Genomic DNA, 21,867 nt, shown 5'->3' on the forward strand with positions numbered 1-21,867 from the left:
GGATGAGCTCAGGGTGTGGATTTATGGAGTCTGGGTGCCCTGTGGTGGCTGTCCCCATCACCTCGATGTAGATAAGAGGTGGCTCTGTCTCTGTGGTGCCCTGTGTGCCACCAGCATAGGTGACACTACAGCAAAGCCCTTCCCATCCTATGCATTCCCACTCCCACTGCTCTGCCTGCCCCTCTCTGTGCAGCAGATCCTGAAAATATCCTGCAGGCAGCAGGTGCCTATTCCTGCAATTCTCCACCTGGCTCCTTTTGTTTCAAATACATGAAATTTAGAAGTTTAGACTCTGTAGCTCTTGACTCTTCATTTCTTTGGTTAAATCCCATTTAAGAGTCTTTTTTTTCCCTTTTTTTTTATGCCCAATTTTAACCTCCTCTGGGAGATTTTTTTTTGCCAGACAAGCAGTGAGGTTACCCTGGAGTGTTTTGGGATGGATAACTCAGAGCACTCATCACTCCCCTGACTATGCTCATGGAGCTGAGCCCTGGAGCAGCACAGGCAGGGTTTGTGCACTCTGACTGCCCACCAGAAGCTGTTTTTTCCCTCCCAGGGATGTCTGAACTCGTGCTGGGAAGGAGCCTGGCTGCCTTTGGCAGCAGGAGGTGGAGGGCAGATGGGAAATGTGGGAGAGTGTCCAGAGGCACCAACGTGTCCTGCTGCACTCAGGGCACTTGTGACACAGATCTGCACAGATACAAAGCCAGGGTGAAATTAAAATTAAAAATGAGAAAATGGTTCAGGGAGATCTATGTGGTCTTTTACCAAATCATCCATAACTGGCTATTTTTTGAAGAACTTGCACCATTTGGGGACTGATTCATTAGTGTGCTAATTGTTATGATAGTGATAACTGGGCAGCCACTGAACCCTGCATTTTTCATCCTAAAACCCTTGTTTGGCAGGCTGGAACAAATGGGCTATTGGAATCAAATGCAGGTCAATCTTGTTTTATTATTTTTACAGTCTCCCTTACAAATTGTATCTCCATTACTGTAGATTTAATAATTGGAGCAGGAGGGACAATTCTGTGGGATGCTCAAGCCAGGAGAGGTGGGGTTTCACCTGAGGTTTAAAAGATGATGGAGCCAGTGCAGAAGAGAGGTGCTAAGAAAGGAGGTGTGGACCCAAAGATCAGGAATTGAGAGGATCAGAAGGGTCATAGGAAGGGCCAGTGCTTGGAAAACTGGATATAAAACTGTAAGAAAAGGGTTTTCCCAGCACTGCTGCCTGTTGATATCACTGTACCTCCCTTCTGACCATTATCAGGGCTCTGGATTAGTCTCAGAGTAGATAAATAAAAAAAGAAAGCACACAAATGGCTGTCAGAAACCTTCTGGCAGCAGTGATGTTCATGGCATTATTGAAGAATATCTGAGATTTCCCACCCAACTTCTGTTTTATTTTATCTTTCAGCAAATTTCATCAAGGAAAGGAAGCCCAAACTGCTGATCCCTCCTGAATCTGCTGGCAGTAGCTCATCAGTCACTGTCATCAAGGGAGGTGTCCTGCTCCTCGAGTGTATTGCTGAAGGGCTGTGAGTAATGGAAATGCTGCACAAACTTAATCACCTTTGGAGGGAGAAATGAGCAAAGGAAAAGGGATATTACAAATTATGCAACAGTTTTAAATGCAGCTCCTGTGCAGAGCTTTCTGTACCTGTAAAGCAGCACAGAGTGCAGGCAACAGTAGTGTGTTGGTTATTGCTGTAGCTTGTAAACATGTCATTACAACCATGGTTTGGTAAGTATGGATTTTTTTGTTTTTTAATTTTTCTATTTTAAAAATGGAAATTTTTTCAGTAGTGCTACTTTTGAGACGTCAAGAAACTAAATAATGTCAGTATCAGCTTCAGTGCTTCTGTTCACAACCTGTAATGGTTTTTTTCTGGTTTTGCCAATTCAGTTTTGCTTCAATACTCAAAATTTAAGATTTTCAGGGTGTAAGATCTCTGTTTTTTAAAAACAAGGTTCTTGAGTGATGTTACACATGACATCCTTTAAGGAATGATACAGTGAGCCCATATCAGCTGTGTTAGTGTGATCCTGATCAATCCAGCAGCAAAGGGCAAACCTCAAACCTTGGGCACTTCCAGGGATCCAGGGGCAGCCCCAGCTTCTCTGGGCACCCTGTGCCAGGGCCTGCCCACCCTCACAGGGAAGAGTTTTTTCCTAAAAACCCCTCTAAATCCCCTCTAAACCTTATCTCAGTTTGAAGCCATCCCTCCTTGTCCTGGCACTCCAAGCTCTTTTAAATAATCTCTCTCCACCTTGCGAGTCCCTTCAGCAAGGGAATATAGGGAAGGGTTAAAATAGCTGCTTTAGGATGGGAAATCATAAAGGACCATTTTTGTGGGAAATGAATTTGTAGAGAAGTCTTAAAGACATCTTTACAAATGGATTCTACTTCCTCTGCAGTGGACAAGTTCTTGTCTTGAACTTGAAAAAAGTTCACACAGTGTGTGTTTGTATACAAATTTTAAGATAAGAAATGCTGATTTAAAAATATTATAGAATAAGACAGACATTGTTGAGAGAGAAATGGAGCTAGAAACAAGTTTTAAAAGGTGATTTTGTAAATAAGGCTAAATATTTTAGAGAAATAGAACTATGAAAGATGTATTGTAGTAGGACCAACAAAGGGTAGTTTTAGATGATTGGCTTTTAAACATTTATAACATAATGTGCTAAAAACCAATAAGCTAACAAACACTTATAATGTATCACTTAATCTGATAAATTCCTTGTAAATAACACAGGACAAATGAGGGTAAGTAAAGAAAGGGACTGGGAGATGAATGTTGAGTTCCCCCTGACAAGGAGCTGTGATTCCCTTCTCAGGGCTGTGGCTGCAGCTCCAGCTCACTCAGCCACGAGCCTGCTTTGCTCTTCCCATGTCCCAGTTTGTCCCCTGTGCCTGTCACTGCAGAATTGGAGCTGCCAGCACAAAACCAGAGAATCTGTGCACCCACTGAATCCCCAGTGAGAGCAGAGTCCCCTCTGGTTTGGCTGGGACAGGGCTTTGTGCAGAGCAGAGCTTTAAATCACCATCCCCTGGTGCTGGACGTGGAGCTGCAGGCTCTGCTTCACACCCAGATAATCCCCATTGAAGGCTCTGCAATTCTATTCCCTCCATAAAATTCCAAAGTCAGGATATTTATCTGCCTGCACATGTTTGGGGCATTTTGTTTTTCCCATATGGGCTTGAAAGGGCATTGCTGGTGGAAGCTGGCAAGGAGTTGAGTTGGCATTCCTGAAAGGAGGTGGATTACTCGTCTCTGTTGGATTCACTCCAGGTATCTGCAGTGAGTTTTGCTTCCCTGTTGCAACATTTCCTTGTCTAATTCACTCCCCACCAAGTGAATCTGCCAGCCCACAAACCTCCCCAAAGCCACAGCTCTGATTTTAGAGGGTTTTCAAGAGTTTTTAATATGGAAATCACCTTGGCAATAATCAAATGTGAAATTTGATGAGCAAGGATTAATATCAGATACAAGAAGAGAAAGCCAGAAAAGCCTTTCTGTCCCTTTGGAAAAAAAGGTAAAAAGAAAGAAATATTTTTGTGTCACTCTAAATTTTCCAGGAAACTCTTTAGAAAATTAATTTTTTTTTAACAAAAAAGGGGTGTTTTTTTTTTAAAGCAGTCACTTTTGAAAGAACACAAAGTACTTTTTGGTCGTATCACCAAGCACACCTTCTCATTGAAATCCTTCAAAAATGCCAACTCTTAGAATAAAACGTTATTTTTCTTTGCTAAAATTCCTGTTTTCAGCAGAAAAATGCTCAGCTTTGCCTACATCTCTGCCAATCCACCCTGCCAAATGTCCACAGACCATGGAAGTGGATTTCAAGGAACTCAGATCAGGGGCACCCGACTGCAAAATAGGGAATTAGGGACATTTCCAATCTGTCACTTTTTAAAGATTTATACCCTGAGCAGTGGCAGCGTCAGGAGGGCACAGCCTCAGAGCTGGCTTTGGGACAAGAGTGGGATGAGGGCTCTGGGAGGGAATAATGGGATATTTGCAGGGCTGGTGGAACAGCAGAATTTCTGGGTACCTGGGCGTGGAGCCACGGGCACAGATGGGCACAGGAGGAGCAGCTCTGGCGCTGTGGCCGCCTGTCCTGTGAGTGCTGGGGTCACCAACCCCACGTCTGTCCCCAAGTCTGTGTCACTTATGGCTCTTTCTAGGGATGGGAAGAGCATTTCAGCCACCTCCCAAGCGCTGCAGTGGAGTCTGGCTGTCCTCAGGTGCTCTTGTTGGGCAGGAGGGGATGAGCTCTGGCCCCTTTCCCGCTGTCCATGCCAAGGCACATCCAAGGAATGCAGCTTTGCCCTGGTGAAAATCCCACAGGGAGCAGCAGAGTAGCTGCATGCTGTAACCCTTAGGGAGCCCCAGAGTTTTCAAAGCTTTAAAAGCTCAAAATCCCCTAAAAGCGCCTCTCAAACCCTGGGTGTGAACAGCAGCTCTGCCATGTGAAGCATCACAGCAGCTTCTTGTCCTCAACTCAAAATCTTCATTTTTTTCCCTTTGTTTTCAGCCCAACTCCTCATCTCAGCTGGGTCAAGGTGACAGGAAACATGCCCAAGGATGAGCCAGAGACAGAGAATTTTGGGAAGATCCTGAAGATTGACCAAGTGACAGCAGCTGATGAGGGGACGTACCAGTGCACGGCCAGCAACCCCGTGGGCAGGGCCAGGCACGAGTTCCATGTGCATGTGGAAGGTGCTCAGTCCTCTTTTCTAAAATTACTGTTTTGGGACTAAAAGGTGGGGAAAGGGAGGTGAAGGAGGCTCTTGGTTAATATGACTCAAGTAACTCCACCAATCAATGCCAGCCCCTTGGATTGGGGAAGGTTTGTACAAAGTAGCACCTCTAAAACAAAGGCAACAAAAAATGTAAATTATGCTTTTTGGTTTTTTTCCCCCTGAACCATGAAGGCCTTAAAAAGCAGGGGACAATATAAATATGTGAGCAGGTTCAGTACTCTAAAGATGTGAGGGAGTCAAGCAGAGATATTGGTTAAATGTCTTGTGCTAAGCTGAGGTCAGAAGAAAGATCTAATTATTCTTTTTGCTCTTAAAAACTGTGGAAATGGCTATGCTGGGCTGGATCAGAGGCACATTTAGCTCAAGTCCCTTTCTTTGTTTTCCACCAAAAGTGGGCTCTTAGGGAGAGCTGTGATAATTCAGTGAGCACAGGTACCACCCCTTGCCTCCTTCACCTGTTCCCTTGCTCTGATTTTTGTACAGGCACAACCTGAGCTGGGAGTGTTTTCTGGAATCCCTGAAAAGTATCACAAAACCTGTGAAACAAAGTAAAAAAAGATGCTTTCTACTATTTTTTAGCGGTTAAAAAAGTGGAAATATGACCCTTTTTGTCACCTCAATGAGTACCCAAGGCTCCTTTTTCAGTTCTCCCCAGTCCCTGAGGTGTGCAGGTGGAGATGCCCTTTCCCAGGAGCCAGCAGAGCTCTGAGGAGTTGTTGCAGAACCAAGAACTCTCCCTGCCACTTCCTCTGCTCATAAATAGCTACAAACTGAGAATCCTGAGGCCCAGCTGAAAAACCTGCTGAAAACATTTGCCTGATGAAAAATACTCCAACCTCTTAAAAAATAAAACAAATACCTGGCAGTTTTACCCTGGTAGAACCTTCCAAGGGCTTCATTTTCATCAGGGCTGCTCGTCCCTCTGTGGTCACCAGATTTCTGATGGGAGGAGAGCACTTTGAGCTCCCTGCTCTGTATTTGCTCAGCAGCTGAGGAAAATATCTTTTCACCCAGTGGCTGATGATTCCTCTCCATTCCCTCAACCCAGCCTTGCACCCCTCTTGCCCTTGCTGGGAGTGTGGCAGAGGAGGATCCCAGGCCATGGCAAGTTCTCAGCTGTGGTGGAGGGGAAGTGCTGACTCCTAGAAATCCTTCCAGATGGTTTGGAGCATCTCTGCTGTAGCAGAATATTTTAACAATCTGGCTATGATTTTATCGGCTGCAAAAAATCGATTTCCTTCAAAGAAATTGCAGGAGCTGCAAAAACTAAAATACCAGAGAAATAACATTAATTTTGCAGTTCTGAATATTGACCTTCTTCTCCCACAGTTTCTAGAGGAAGGAAAACTTCCTGGCAAATTGTTATTTTTGCTTATTAACAAATAAGAACTTAGAAAAAGAGAAAAGAAGGAAATAATCCCACTCCAGCCACTGCAACATAAAAAAATCCTTTTCCAATTGGTATTAAATCCATTTTCCATGTGTGTAACTAAAGGTGGCTCCTGTCAGCAGCAGGGATTCTTCCTATCAGGAGTCACCTCACATCCAAGGAATCAAGGTAAACCTGAGCCCAAGCCCTGCTGTCTCCTGCAGTTGCTGGACAGCAAACGTGGCTGTCGTTAATCAGAGATGGACACGTTCATCACTCCTGCAGGAGCTCCTGTGAGCACACTCAAGGGCACATCCTGAGCGTTCATTTCAGGAGGCTGCAGGGAGCTGCTGCTGGTGTTGGGCTCCTCAGACCTGACAGGTTCCTCTCACAGGATGCATGCAGGGAGAAAAAAATTAAATATGGAAGAAAAATTATGTGTTATTAACCTGCAGCCATCCTCAGCGGAGTGCTGGGGTGTAAATCAGGATTTTTCTGTCACTGTGCCATGTTTTCTGCTCTGCTTTCTGGTATTTGAGGACCTCAAACCAACCCACCCTTCTAAATACCAGTTTTAATGATATTTGCATGCAGCCCACTTCCTAATCCTACCGAGTCTGAGGGCAAAGATTCAGGCAATCATTACCAAGCATATGAAAATATTCAGCAAGCAAATTGTTTGACTGTTGGAGCATTTTAATCTCTCTTTGCAAGGGAAGATGTAGCCTGGAATACCTGAGCAGACACAAAAACCCCACTGTTATTATTAAAATGAGAGAGAATTATTTCTAAAAAAAACAGCAAAGCAAGCCCACAAATTATTTTGACTTCAAGTGTTTATTTGGTTGTGGTTTGTAGTTCACCAAACCCCACAGAAAGTGAGCATATAACCTCCAAATCTTGCAGGATCATAATGATCTAAAGTTACTTTGATCTCGACTGAGGCTCCTAGGTGGGGTTTAATAGAAATAATTGTTACAATATAATGATTAATTATAGTAACAATGTAATAGCTAAGGGCCTTTGCAGTTATGTCTCATAATACTTTTATTACTCAGCCAGAGCAAAAGAAAAGAGGTTAAATTAATGGGAAGCAGAAGCAGAACTGGGTGTTTTAATCAGGCTCAAGCTTTCTGTTTTGCTGGAAAATTGTTCCAACAGGGACGCAGAGCCCAAGGTGACAACAGCAGCTGCTGCTGGCCCTGGGGTGGGATGGATTCCCAGCCTTTGGGAGGAGGATTTGAAGTGACAAATTGGGAAGGTGGTGTGGGATAGAAAGGATGGGTTCAGTAACCACAAGCACAGAGCAGTTCTCACCAGGCAGCACTGATTGGCCTCATCAGCACAGGCTGGGAAATGCCTGCTTGGGTTTATTGGGAGAACCCACGGGGTGGCAGGAGGAACATCTCTGGGAAGTGTTATTCTGGCAGAAAAGGCAAAAATCATCCTGGAAAATAGAAGGAAATGTGTTGTTGTAAGAGACTGCTGGGAACTGAGAAGGCCTCACCTGAAGTAAGCAGATTAACAACTTCACCTTCTTCAGGAAAGGTCAGGAGAAGGCAGCAGGGGTGGTCACAGGGCTCAAAATCATGGCATTTGGGGGGAAAAATAGAGATATCTTTAATTTAGGAGAAATTACAGCTGGGGAATGCACAACAGCCCCCAGAGGAATGGAAGATTCTCCACCAAGTTCCCTGGGGAGAGTTAAACTGGAGCTGGTTAGATGTCCTGAATTTGTTCTACTCATGGGGAGAACACAGTGGGAGAGGCTGAGGGGAGAGTTTGGATCCTTTGTGGGTATTTCAGATTCTGTTGGAGATGCCCATTTTGGATCCCTTTCATTCCTGGATCTGTAGTATTTCCCATAAAGACATAAATCAATCAGGAGGAGCAAATTGATAACTATTGATAACTCTTGCCAGGAAGAGTAAATGATGCAGTGAAATATTTGCCATTCCAGATAAACTATTTGATTATCCAACCCCTGGATTTTGTAGTTGCTAAAAATATGTGTATATTTTCTTATATTTTGTACACTTTAAGTGGTATAGCACATCTGCCACGTGGAAAAGAGGTTCTTCAGCCTTTCTGTGAAATTGCATTTCACACCTGGCAAAATCTCATTGCCTCTGACTTCACAGCCTCTTCAGTTCCTTGGAGCACCCACAGCAATTCCAGTGCTGAGAATGGGGAGCAGTGACATCAAATATCAGCTCACAGCTCCAGAGTGTGGGCACAGGTGGGGGTAGGAAGGGATCCTTCAGGTGGTTTTTATTCAGACTGTGCCTGGTGTCTCCAAATCCAGGAGATATCCTATCTCAGTTTGTGGCGGATTTAGAGAAAAAATTCCAAACCAGCAATTCAATCAGGACTGCTACAAACCTTTTCACCTCCGTGCCTTTGACTCATCTTTTCCTGGTGAAACCATGGTGCGTATGAGAGAGAAGAAAAAAGAGCTGCAAACCCAAAATGTTCTGGTGTTTGCAGAGTTTTTTCCCTGGAGCCAAATACCAGGAAGATGAACAGATGTGGTCATGTCACTGTGGGATGGGAAGAAGCACTGAGTGAGGATGTTGGTAGAAAAATCCCTGCTGTGTGAAGGAAGTGGGATGGTTTTATCATTTTAAATAAGCTTTAGTGGTTTGAATTTGACTTCAGTCTTTATATGTTAATTAAACCATTCCTGGGTGCTCTCCTGTGGGAATGCTGCTCTGGGTGTGCATCCCACTCTAGGGGTGGTTTTTTAAAATGTCTCTGTGAGTGTGAGCAGTGGTGTTTTGCTTTAGCATATCTCCCTGATAACATCTGTTGCTGCATTCCCAGGCAACAGCTCTGTTAATCTTCAAAGCATTTTGTGAGCATTAACTAATGAATCCTCAGGTTTTCCCTACATTACCTCACCTTTTTAATAGGGAAAGAGGCCCAGTGATCTTCCCAGCACTTGCAGAAGAGGCAGTGTCAGGTCTGGTGTAAAAATCTCAAAGTTTGGTGCCTTTCAAGGGGAAATGATCAATTCAAGGCTGTGTTTTGGGTTGAGGCTGCCCAGTGAGAGCTCAGGGACCTGCGTTCAGTCAGAATTAAGCATTTATGAGATAAATTCCCTTTTCCCCCCCTTCATTTCCCTTCTCTCATTGTGGATGTCTGTTCCACACGAGGTTTGGGTACCTGATGCTCAGGGGCTGCTCTGCAGAGCTCAGTTTTTCCAGAGCTTCGTGGAACAGCTGGGAAAGGAGAGCAGGGGGAATGCAGCAGCACATGGCTGCTCCTCTACCACCACCCTGTGGGCACCCAAACCACTCATCCCCAGCCACGAGAGAACGTGTTACCATTCCTAAATGTGGTATGGATCAGCCTCTGGTCTGAGCACAGCATGGAAAAACAGGAAATCAAGGTGATGGTGCATTTCCTCGGCACAGGGAGGGGGGCAGGTGGATCACAGGTGGATCAATGCTGTCCTGGAGCTCTGTCAGCTCCCAGGGAAGGTGATGGAGCCATTGCTCGTGCCTATGGAGGGGAATTTGAGCTGGATGGATGTTCCCACCTTGTTTGTCTTGCTGCAATAGCCTCACCTTAATTCATAGATCACACTCAGATCTGAGGGTCCTTGTGGAAATGCTGACCCATTCCCTCCTTCCCAGCCTCTCCCTCCCTGTGCATCCATTTCCCACCTGGATGAACACTGCCCGTTCCTCCACCCAGCTTGCAGGACAGCACTGGCGGGTGCTGATGCCAATTCCACCTTTCCTTTCCTCGGAAATACAAGGAATGCAGCTCAGCCATTGATGGATGGGCTGTGAGCAGCGGCTGGGAAGTGTTGGTGGCGTTTGCCATCTCGTGGAGAATCCCAGCAACAGCAGAGGGGCTGTGACTGTGATGCCTCAGGATTGCAGCTTTTCTATTTTCCATCTATTTGTAACCCTGCCGTTCTTTAGTGTGTAACTCCAAACTCCACACTCAGTGGGAGCTGCTGCTGCTTCCCCATTTGGGGCAGACACAACAATTCCTCTGCAGGCCTGGCAATCAAGGACACCTCACTGCCTCAGGGCCCAGAGATGGGAACAAAAGGGAGTTGGGGGAGCAAACTTGGGCTCAATGACTTCATTACCTGAAGCTGGAATTGCCAGATTCACCCCCACTATGCAAATGGACCAAACTTATAAAAGTGTGCAAACCCTGACCCATCATCCATTTTCGGGTGCAGCCCCTGGGGCTGCCCTAAATGTACCTGAAACCCTTCAATGAATAGAACAGCTTTTTATTCCTTTAATTTAGTTTAGCCTCTCTTCTTAGGTACTCCCAAAAAGGCATCAACTGATCCCTGCTCTGTCTCTTTTCCCAGAGCCTCCCCAGTGGCTGAAGAAGCCCGAGGGTGGGGTCTACAGCGTGGGGGCAAACCTGGTGCTGCTGTGCGAGGCCATCGGGAACCCCGAGCCCAGCATCCAGTGGAAGCTCAACGGGATGCCCATCGATGGTAGGTGCAGGGGCCAGGCTGCTCCTCCAGGCCCTGCCCAGCTGGGGTGTGCTGGGGTATTTTTGGGGTCCCCCGTAGCAGGAAGGAATGATGAATCTGACTCCATGTTCTTAGAAGGATAAGTTATTATTCTGTTCTATTCTATTCTATTACATTATATTACATTACATTATATTATATTACATCATATTATATTATAATCCTATACTAAAACTATACAAAAACTATACTAAAGAATAGAGAAAGGATACAGCCAGAAGGTCACAAAGAATGATAATTAAAAACTCGTGACTCCCTCCTGAGGGTCCTGACACAGCCTGACCGTGATCGGTCATTAAATCAAAACAATTCACAGCAGAAACCAATCAAACAATGACCAGTTGGTAACAATGCCCAAACCACATTCTAAAGCAGCAAAACACAGGAGAAGCAATCAGATAATTATTGTTTTCATTTTTCTCTGAAGCTTCTCAGCTTCCCAGGAGAAGCAATCCTGGCAAAAGGATTTTCAGAAAATATGATGGTGACAGTGTGCGTCTGTATCACCCAATTTAAAGAGACTCACAAGTCCAAACATGCTGAGTGATGTCTGGTTTGGCACCTCTTTAGATATGAATTGTTTATTTACTTAAATACACTAATATTTAAATAGGATTCTTGAAGAGGGTGGTGGTGAACATTGCACATGTGGAGCTGTGGTACCTTTGAGGTGCTGCCCAGTAACTCTCCCATCTTTTGGGTATCTGGGACAGCTCAAGGGCTCCTTTGTGCTTCTGAGTAAGCCCAGGGAGCTGGGGAGCAGTGGTGTAGCAGTATTATTATCATTTCAAAAATCACTGTGGTGAAATTACTGGAATTTGGTGCTCTGGAGCACTTCCCTCAGGCCATGGGACTGCTGGCAAAGGCAGAGCCCTGGAGCTCACAGCTGATGGACACGGTTTTTGTTGGAACCTCAAGACGTTCTTTCCTTTGTCTTCCAAGCAGTGAGGAGAGCCTGGGAGCTCCCCAGTAGCAGAGCTCCTCCAGCTGCTGACACAATCTGGTGTTTTCCAGGCAGGACCTTCCGAGGGAGAGTCTCCACCAGGGAGATCAGCCTGACCAACCTGCAGCTTCAGGACAGCGCCGTGTTCCAGTGCGAGGCCACCAACAAGCACGGCACCATCCTGGCCAGCGCCAACATCAACGTGCTCAGTGAGTGCCCCGGGCTGTCCCCTCCCAGGGAGCACATCCACAACCCCAGCTGAATCCTCACAGCAGCCTGGGACTTGTCACCACCTCATGGGTCCTTTGGGTGCCTCATGGTTCCCTTGGGTACCTCATGGTTCCTTTGGGTTCCTCATGGTTCCCTTGGGTTCCATGGTTGGGCATCTCATGGTTCCTTTGGGTTCCTCATGGTTCCTTTGCGTTCCTCATGGTTCCTTTGGGTTCCTCATGGTTCCCTTGGGTTCCATGGTTTCTTTGGCTGGTCATGGGCATCTCATGGTTCCTTTGGAATGGCCCCAGATTTTAAGAAACATTGTCCAGATTGATGCAACAGGTTTTATCATGGGCAGTGTGATGTGCTTAGCACAGGCACTCCTGAGCTTTGGAATATTTTAAAAATGTGGTTGTGGTTGGGCTCAAAAACTTGAATTCAAACCCACTGGGGACCGAATTGTGGCCACAATGCTGGTTTTGAATTATTAAGTGTATTTTTAATCTTTGATTTTAGTTGTGATGCTCATTCTGTTCCTTGAAGAAAGGCAGTGAGGGGAATTTATTTAATAAAAGACATCTTTGGAGGCAGCAGAACTGGGTCTATTTTCTCTCCTGGATGCTTCAATTTCTGCTGTGTCTAGCAGTAAACCCCTGTTATCTCTGTCAGTGAAGATTCTGAGAGCTCAGCTGTGTAGTGCAACTCTTCCAAACAGCTGTGAAATTCCCATTAAACACCTCAGCCTCTCACCCTTGCTGGAAAAGGGCAGGATGCAGGGCCAGTATTTATATTCCTAGTTCTGAAATGCATTGCTGCTCACCCTGAATTCTCTCCTGCAGATATTGCCCCCCTGATACTGACCCCAGATGGGGAAAACTACGCCACGGTTGTGGGTTACAGCGCCTTCCTGCACTGTGACATCTTTGCCTCACCTGCAGCAGATGTCAGATGGTAAGATACTGGGAATTGGGGTTTTTTTCACGTGAAACAAGTTCCTGTAGGCTTCCCCAAGTTTGAAAAGTCTGCTAGTTATTATTTCTATGGAGTTAAGAGTAGAAATTTGCAACAAAACTCTATATAATGTGAATGTTCTGGTTTTAAATGTGCTTTTAAGAATTCTGAAGAACTGGTTTGGAAAAAAGAGTTCCTGGAAGTCTTCAATACATGTTTGAGACAAGTGCCAGGCTATATACATTAAACAAAACCAGGCTATTTATAGCCAAATCCTGCTGCAGCTTCATCAGTTTAATGCTGGCAACTCTTCAAGTGTGGACACACTATTGAGGTGGAAGCACAGTGACTTACAGAGCACATTTACCTGGACATGCTTCCATAGGCTTGGAAATCACAGGATTGTCACAGCAGGTGACAGGTGCAATAAAATTGCAGGTGGCAGCTGCAGATTAAAGACAGAGTATTTTAGAGAACTTTTTAGACTCTGTCCCTGTGGGTTTGATGTGCAGAACTTTATGATTTCCTGCATGAAGTATCTCACTAATACTGACTTTAATTGCCCAGTGGCAAAGCTGAGTCCCAAAATTCCCCTGCAATAACCCCTAACCATGAACTGACACTTCCTGCAGTAACCCAGGCCTGTTTCCATCACCTTTAGGACTAAGGATGACAGCATAGAGCCCCTTTCAGCATTTCACTACGAGTTATACAAGAACGGCACCCTGGAGATCAGGGACACAAAGAAGGAGGATTCGGGGTCCTATGCCTGCTGGGCTGCCAATTCTGTGGGGAAAAGAGCAATCACTGCTAATCTGGATATAAGAGGTGAGAAAAAAAAACAAAAAAAACAAAAAAACCAAAAACTTTCCCAGCTGCTAAGATTTTATGTCTACAGTTTTTCAGGAAGTAGTGAATATTCAGTCCAGGGTACAGATTTATTCTGTGACTTCAGGAATTCTCTGTGACTTCCGGAATTCTATGGATATTACAACCTGAAATTGTCACAGGTCTCATATATATATATTTATATATATATTTATATATATATTTATATATATATTTTATATATATATATAAATATATATTTATATATTTATATATATTTATATTTATATATATGTAGTCTTTAATTTTTCAGCTGGATTTCTCCATGCTCTCACATGCTGCTCATTTTCTTCTGGATGCTTGCAGAAGCTGAACAAGTCACCAAAAATTTGCATTTACACATTATCTTGAAAGGATTTTCCCTCCTTTTTGTCACTGCCCTGTTACACTCAGGGCAGGCTCTTGGCTGACCCTGTGCTCCTGGGCTTGGTGGGGTCCTTGTTGATCCAGATGTGCTCCTGCTTCTCCCTCAGCTGTGGGATTCCCTTCCCTAAAATTCCTTCCCATTTGTTTGATCAGAAGCCACATCCCAAACTGGATTAACTCCCACCAAACACATTGCAGGGTGCTGCTGCTTGAAGGATTTTGCACTGGGCTTTTGCCTGTTTGTTGATAAATATTTTTAAATAGAGCAAATAAAAATCCTCAGATGTGTTTACTTATAAATTTGAGATCCATCTCTTGTGCTGCAGCTCTGCTTTAAGGGATTTGTGTGGTTGGTTGGCAGGAGGGGTTTTCCCTGGGTTTTCCCTGGAGGATGTGATGGCAGTGGGCAGCTCCTGTTGGGCGCACAGGTGGCATTTAGTGGGTTTTCTACAAATTTGCTTAGGATTTAGGGCTTGCCAATAAAAAAAACCAAAACCCTTAAATACTCAATTAGCAAAGCTCTCTGATGTAGGTTTGCTGTGACAAACTTGAGGAAGAAGCTCACTCATTGTGTTCCATTTCCACCCACTCTCTTGGCTTTGGGAATTTTACAGTGCTAATAAACATGAAAATGTACAATGAAATTCTCACAGAGCAACATTTCACTGCAGAAATAAATTCAGCTAAGTGCTTTCTTCTTACTTATTCATCTGTTTCTGTATTCAGATTATAGTCAATTAAAAGAACGAACTTGATTGCAATAATTTTTTCTCACTTGACTTTAATATGCTTGTAATTTTTCTTGGATCATTGCCAAAGCTTATTTCAAATGGCAATTAGACATAAAAATCATATTCAAGCCTTTTCTTTTTTTATCATCCATTTCATGACAAGCTGCTAACAAGGATTTTCACCTGTAACTTTTTTTTTTTTTTTTTTTTTGAGGATTTTTTTTTTTCTGGAGCTCTTTGGTTTCGAGCTAAAAAATGTTTCAAGATAAAAAAAAAAAACATTTGAAGATCAAAAAAATGTTTCAAGATAAAAAAAATGAAATCTTGGCAAATATCTATTTCAAACCCCACCATCCTTCACTTGAAATGTTTGTATATATAACAAAAAAGAGACGTGGTTGTTGCTCCTGAGGTTGATTTGTGTAGATGAAGTGCTTGGTGAAAATTTGATGTAATAGCCCCTCTCTCACCTAATCAAAGTGTTTTTCTGTGATCAATCAGATGCTACAAAACTTGTTGTTACTCCGAAGAACCCCCGAGTGCTGAAATCACATTCCATTTTACTGAAATGCCAGGCTGAGTATGATTCCCACTTGAAACACAGTTTTAAATTATCCTGGAGGAAGGATGGAGGTGAGCTGCCAGTCAACAGCACAGAAGGTGGCAGGTGAGTGGGGAAGGAACAAGGCTGTTCTTGATCTCAGCTGGATAATCTGGTGTGGCGCTGGAGCTGGAGTTTCATTAAACATGAGCCTTAATAGCTTGAAATGCAAATTTGTGTCTGCAAAGAATTCTCCATGTGATATGCGAGTGGATCTGCATTTTACACACATCTGAATATAAATGCAGCAGTGTGAGTTTTGAGCCAAATGGGTTTGGGTTTATTAACTCTGGTGCCATCATAGCAGAATATAAAGTTATATATTAATATATACATAGCACATATCTGTATTTTTATGAATAATATAAATGTTGGCCCAACCCAAAACCACAACCCTGATCCCAGTGCAGGTTGTTTCTCCACTTCAGTGGAACCAGTCCTGTCTAATAGTTTGCACTTATTTGGCCAAAACAAAGTCTTTGCAATGTTGAAGCGATGGTAAGCAGATTTCAGGGGTTCTGCCATGAATCCTTCCTACATATGAGTTTAGGATTTGCAGGCTGAATTTTGCCCTATTTTTGGGTTTTCATTGACCTCAGGAGGCTGGAGTTCAGTCTTTATTCCATAGAGGGGCCCCTCAGGGGGAAATCAGATGTCTTTATTAATTACCACAGGGGAGAGATGATTTCTAAATGTGGAGAGGCTGAAAGTCCTGCTGGGCCCTCGTAGGGTGGTGAGGCAGTGCCATGGAAACTCCATGTCTACCATGGAGCCCACGGCCTTGGATTCTTTGCTCTGCTGCTTTGGACATGACACAAGTGCCTTGGGAATGCTCAGTTTCCCTCAGTCTTGCAAAAATTCCATCACAAACCCCATATATTTGTCTCATTAATGACATGCCAAAATCCTATGGCCCAGACGCTCATCCAGTGCTTCTTTTCAGAGCAGGATTGACAGGCCAGCCTCCAGCCATGGAGGCTAAATTGCCACAAAATACAAATAATACTCCTCAGCACAGTGTAGAGCAGAGCCACAATTACATTTTAATGTAGCAGGCCCAGTGTGCAGCTATTTGATGAAAGTGCCCTGTGCCAAGTTCTATTATGAACAATTTTTCAGGGAACAACGTCTGCGTGTCATACTCATCTTACATATTTTTCTCATCCTTATTACCTTTTGTTTTTTTCTTCCTTGCAGGATAATTTTGGACAGGGATACCCTGTTCATATCCAGTGTGCTCCTGGAGGATCAGGGAGTTTACAAGTGTGTGGCCAGCACTGCCCTGGACACTGCTGAGGCCGAGGCACAGCTGATAGTTCTGGGTAAGGTCAATTTTCCTGCTGCAACTCCTTGCAGCAGGAATTGCCACTGCAGCACTTGTTTGCTTCCTTTCACAGAGCCTCAATAACCCAATTTCACACAGCCTCTCACTCCTTAAGCTCAGCTGTGCTGTCCCTTATCTCTGGGAATGGTGATGCTGACACCAGCTCAATTTATTTTCATCTTGTCTGTAGCAAGGTGAGGCAGCATTTTTGCCTCAGCCCAGTGGCTGCAGGAGTTGCCCAGGCTGTGAGAGCATACTAAGAATGGTTCTGCTGCTGCTTTGAAGTCCTTGGTCAGTCCTTCACAAGAATTGGACTGGTTTTTGAAGGCCATCAGGCCAATATTTGGATGTGCAGCTCCTCAGAAGATCACTGCTGGTTAAGCACCTAAAAGGAATTTATTTTATTTGTGAATTGAGCATGAATGATTGTCCTGGGGCAAAGAGAAGAGCCTTGACCCCCTGGGTCAGAAGCTTGGCCTTGTGAGAGCATCCTCACCGCCTCCATCCCTCCCTGAAGGACCCCTTGGAATTAAAAGGAGGAATTTGTGGAGTGTTGTGCACCTGTTGCACCCAAGGGCAGCAGCCAAAATTCTGCTTTGTGGTTTCAATTTTAGCCAGCCTGGTCTAGGTGAAGGTATCCCTGCCCATGGCAGGGGTCTGGAATTAGGTAATCTCTAAAGTTCTTTCCAACCCAAACCATTCTGTGATTTTATGATTCTCTATCAGCTTTGCATAATTTTAAGTACATTTATTTTTGCTTCATTTTACATTTGTGTTTATTGCTGGCAGTGATTGCAGCAAGAAATAAGTCAATCTGCCCTTCAAGATGTTTTCCATTTTAAAGGAGTGATATTTTTCAGTAAATAATAAATTAGGAAGATGCTGTGTACATTATTTATGGTGCTGTGTCCTTCGGTGCTGTATAATTCAAAATGTTTGTAGATTATTCGTTACTTCACTTATGAAAATTTCATAAAGCATTTTATTCCTCTTTAAAAAGGTGCTTTGCAGAAGAAGAAAAACAGTTTTGCGCTCTTTTCCCTTGTTTATTGCATATGAGAAATGTCTTGGTGAATTAACAACATCTTATTTTCCAAGTGAAAAATTCAGGTTCTTGCAATCAAGGACTGGTGGGCTGACTGAAGAACTAAATAGAGACATCAGGTTAGGGGCAACTAAGAGTAAAATAAATATTCAATTACAATAATTCTAAGTATTTGTTGTGTGTTTAATGAACAGGTAGAGGGGTGAGAATATTTAAGATACACCGTCACTATCTTTAAATTAATATATTGAATTTTAACCACCTGTACTCCGAGGATAGAGCAGCAACATGCCTGCAGATTAAACTGTGCTTTCCTGATATTTTCCCAGGTATGAGAGAAATAGGGAAAGAAATAAAAAGAAAAGAAAAAAAATCTAAACATAAACTTTTTAACTTCTTGATGTATCCTGAGATAAAAACTCAGTATTGTAATTTTAAAAAATCAGTACGAATGCAGTGAATTTTTTTTCACAATGGCAAAGACAGTTGTGGTGGTAGAAATCACTGATTTTTCTGTAAGAAATGACATTGTCAGTCAAAAGTTTAGTCGGGACAGCATTAGTTGAGCTGGCAGGTAGTGAATTTCCCAGTTCTCCATTAATGCAGATCCCATGGCTGGGATAATGAGTGTTCTCCTTTCCCTCACACCCTCAAAGGCAAAGTTCAGTAACTGCCAGAGCTGAGGCTCCTTCTCCCACTCTGCTTTGTCCCAGGGTAAAACCCCGTGATGCTGGACCTGCCCAGAACAGGGTCAGTACCCATTAATGACTAAGCAAACCTCGGCAAGCGCAATAATGCAGGTAGGGGAAATGAATTCCAGAAGGATTCTGTGCTTAAGGCAAAAATCAGCACCTGAAGATTCGGGATCTTTCAAAGCAATTCCCACTTTCCACAACCTGTCCATCTTGAAATCAGGAGGTGTTTCACCACCATCATCACTGACTGTGCTGTTCCAACCCTCTGGAAAATGCCAGGACAAACAGAAATACCTTTGCTGTGCTCCTGACACTTCTCCTTTATTTCTCAGATGTTCCTGACCCACCAGAAGACCTCCAGCTCTCGGAAAACCAAAACCGGAGCGTTCGACTCTCCTGGAAAGCTGGGGCCAGCCATAACAGCCCTGTTAATGGTAGGAAGGGGTTTTCAGCATAATTTTTAGGTCTGTTTAAAATTCTGGCATGTCCTGATTGTCACAGGACACAAACCCTGCTTGATGGCCAGATTTAATCACTTTAACTATGACAGTTTGTTTGTTGCAAGTTCATTTCCACCCGCGCTGTTCACACTAAGTTGGATTTTTTTAATCTTTTTTTACTTTTTTTTGGTCGTTTTTCCTGCCCAGAGTCAATTATAGAGTTTGAAGAGAACCGCTGGGAGCCAGAAACGTGGCAGGAGCTCATCAGAGTGCCAGGGAATGACACCACAGCCCTGCTGCCCCTGGCCCCGTACGTGAATTACCAGTTCCGCGTGGTGTCCGTCAACGCCGTGGGCAGGAGCCAGCCCAGCAAACCATCCCTGCGCTATGCGACCCCTCCCGCTGGTAAACCTGGCTCTGCTTTCCTAAATATTCACAATTTCAGTCCTTTTTTTGGAGTGTCTGTACCCTCCCATGCTCCAGAGGGTGTGAAGGAATCACGGTAGCTTGCGCTGCTCAGTGGCAGCCTCAGGGATTTTTAAAAGTAGATCTTGTGGTGGGAATTACCCCCAGCTGGTTTGATGGACTGGAATAACCCTCAGTAATTTTGGTGGGGCAGGTGAGCATTTAGATTAACTAAAGCAGTGCATTTTCAGAGAAGTAAAATCATCTGGAGGATGTCTCGTGACAAGCTATATTCTGATTTTTTAGATATTAATGCGATGGGAGCCCTGCTGGGGTGAATTCTTCAGTGATTGGTAAAAAAAGAGCAGCCCAGCAGTTGCACATCAAATGTCCAGGCATTGTTTTGAGCATTTGATGTGCAGCTAGAACAAATCTAAATTTTAATGACCCAACTTGCTGCGCTGCATTAAATTCCTGAAGATGGCAAAGGCAGGAGTCCACGCTGCTGAATTTTCCTACACCTCCAGCACCTCACTCTGCTGATTTTCCACCCTTTGCAGACCTTCATGGACAAACAGTTCCTGCAGAAGGGCTGGCTTTAGAAGGAGCCTTTCAGGAGCACTTGTCAAAAATCTCCATTTATAGAGTATTCACTGTGACAGAAAATGTTGTCTCCCTGAAAGTCATTTTAGAGGCCAACTGTTCAGCACAGCATTTGCATTCCTTGGCATTTTGTCTCTTTTTTCCCCCCATTTGCACCAATTTCAGCTCCCTCCTCAGCTTTCCAGCTGTGTGTGCACCTCTAATGATGCACCTTCTGTTTGCTATCCCCACAGGGAGAAAAACCTCTTCCTCAGAATCCCCCCACATCTGGTGCTTTCAAATCCAAAAGTCACAGTTCCATGTTAGCTGGTGGCTCCAGCCAGCAGGGACACTTAGGAATCCAAACTGCATAAACGACGTGCTTGGGTCCCATCAGCTTTGCTGATCCAAGCCATTCATCTCATGAACGTTTTTTGTTTAAGTGTCTGTCACTAATAGGGGAATTTCCCATCCTTTTTGGCATTTGAATACCGAATGCAAATAAATGGGATGTGCAAACTGACCTTGTCACCTGTGTGGTTTCAGCTCCAGATAAAAACCCAGAGAACATCCGAGTAGAAGCTTCTGAACCCAATGAAATGGTGATGAAATGGGAGGTAAGGCAAGATTAGCAAATCCTGTAGGAACGATCCTTTTTTCTTCTGAAAGATGAATTTGACTTAAATTTATTCTGCATTTTCAACCCCAGTATCATTTTTATTTCAAAAGGCTGTTTTTCATGTCTGACTTCACAAGGTATTAAAAAATATGGAATTCCTGTTAAGCACTTTGAGAATTTACCAAAATTTGCTCTTTTCTGCTTCTTGTATGCAAGAAACTGCTTCAAATAATTGTGGTCTTACCCTGCTCTGCAATTAAAATTACCAGCCAGGCCCAGGGAGGGGATGGGTGGCTCATGGCTTCTGCCCCTGCAGCCTGGAAGTTTAAAAACACCACAGATCCCTTGCCCAAGAGAATGTGAGCTTGAATTTTTACACCAAGAACTAAAGGAATGTGGATAAACCTCCAAAGCCTGTGATGTGCATCCAAGGAATTATGTAAAAGTCTTGAGGATGGTTTCCAGGCTTCAAATTTCCTGGGTTTTAAGCCTTGAGCTTCTGTGCCAGCAGTTGAGTTATGTATTCCTTCATTTAGCACAAATATCCACAACTGTGCAGGGAAGCAGGTTTTTGTTGAGGCTGGAATTACACACAATTTGCATGAGATTTACTCCTCAATCTGCTGCTCCCAGCAAAGAGCAACAAATGTTTCCCCATTGGGAAGTCATGGTTTGGGGTAGAATTTCATCCAAAAGGAAATGGCCCTCAAGATCCATGGGCTTGGACTTGAATGGGATTTTTAGCCCAGGGTCAGGAGAGACAATTCTGCCTCTCAGAAAAGGCTGGATTTGATCTTGGAGGTCTTTTCCAACTTTAATGAATCCATGAAATGCAGAGTTTTATTACCCCATAGGTTTACTGGGAAGTACTGGGATTTGAGCACCAGGAACTTCATAATCACTGCTCAGACAGGGCAAAAGTGGAAGTGAAATCTGAGCCTAAAGGAGAGAATGGGATGGAAGGGCTTGGTTAAATCTTGTTGAATCATTAATATGTTGTTAAACAGGATATTCATTTATTTATGGCATTTCCTGTGTGCTTTTCAGAGGAACTGCTGGGCACTGCACAGGCTATTTCTGACAGACAAAGGCTGCAGAATGATGTTAATCTGCCTATTTTGGATTAAGAGACCAGCTGAGCTGTAGTGACTGGGATTTTCAGGCAAGGATTTGCAGCTTGAAGGGAGATCAAAATAAAAGTCAAGCAGTGCTGCAATTTAACTCTATCCAAGAAATCAGTTTTTTAGGAGGAATTTTTTACTTCTCCAGCTTCTCTTGCAAATCCCATTCCCTGGGATCTTCGCTCTGGAGGTGGTGCCTGTGAGAAAGCTGCCCAACCTCCCAATTCCTTTGTCTCAGACACCCCAAAGGTCCTCACAGCACAGCAGATCAGTGGGAATTTTTGCAGATCC

General features: G+C 43.9%; 1 protein-coding gene across 6 annotated transcripts in view; it reads left to right on the plus strand.

Annotated features, from left to right (window-relative positions):
- CHL1 (cell adhesion molecule L1 like) overlaps positions 1-21,867 on the plus strand; it is a 128,886-nt gene that overhangs the window by 90,718 nt on the left and 16,301 nt on the right. For all 6 annotated transcript variants that reach the window (XM_054515977.1, XM_036390720.2, XM_054515975.1 and 3 more), the window contains 11 exons: positions 1,420-1,540; positions 4,545-4,729; positions 10,482-10,613; positions 11,667-11,804; positions 12,648-12,759; positions 13,421-13,587; positions 15,246-15,411; positions 16,543-16,667; positions 18,742-18,843; positions 19,057-19,254; positions 20,383-20,453. In XM_054515977.1, the coding sequence (XP_054371952.1) occupies positions 1,420-1,540; positions 4,545-4,729; positions 10,482-10,613; positions 11,667-11,804; positions 12,648-12,759; positions 13,421-13,587; positions 15,246-15,411; positions 16,543-16,667; positions 18,742-18,843; positions 19,057-19,254; positions 20,383-20,453 (1,517 nt within the window). The remainder of the gene's footprint in view (positions 1-1,419; positions 1,541-4,544; positions 4,730-10,481; positions 10,614-11,666; positions 11,805-12,647; positions 12,760-13,420; positions 13,588-15,245; positions 15,412-16,542; positions 16,668-18,741; positions 18,844-19,056; positions 19,255-20,382; positions 20,454-21,867) is intronic.

This window comes from Molothrus ater, chromosome 11 (genome assembly GCF_012460135.2).
Source record: "Molothrus ater isolate BHLD 08-10-18 breed brown headed cowbird chromosome 11, BPBGC_Mater_1.1, whole genome shotgun sequence".
Taxonomy (NCBI): domain Eukaryota; kingdom Metazoa; phylum Chordata; class Aves; order Passeriformes; family Icteridae; genus Molothrus; species Molothrus ater.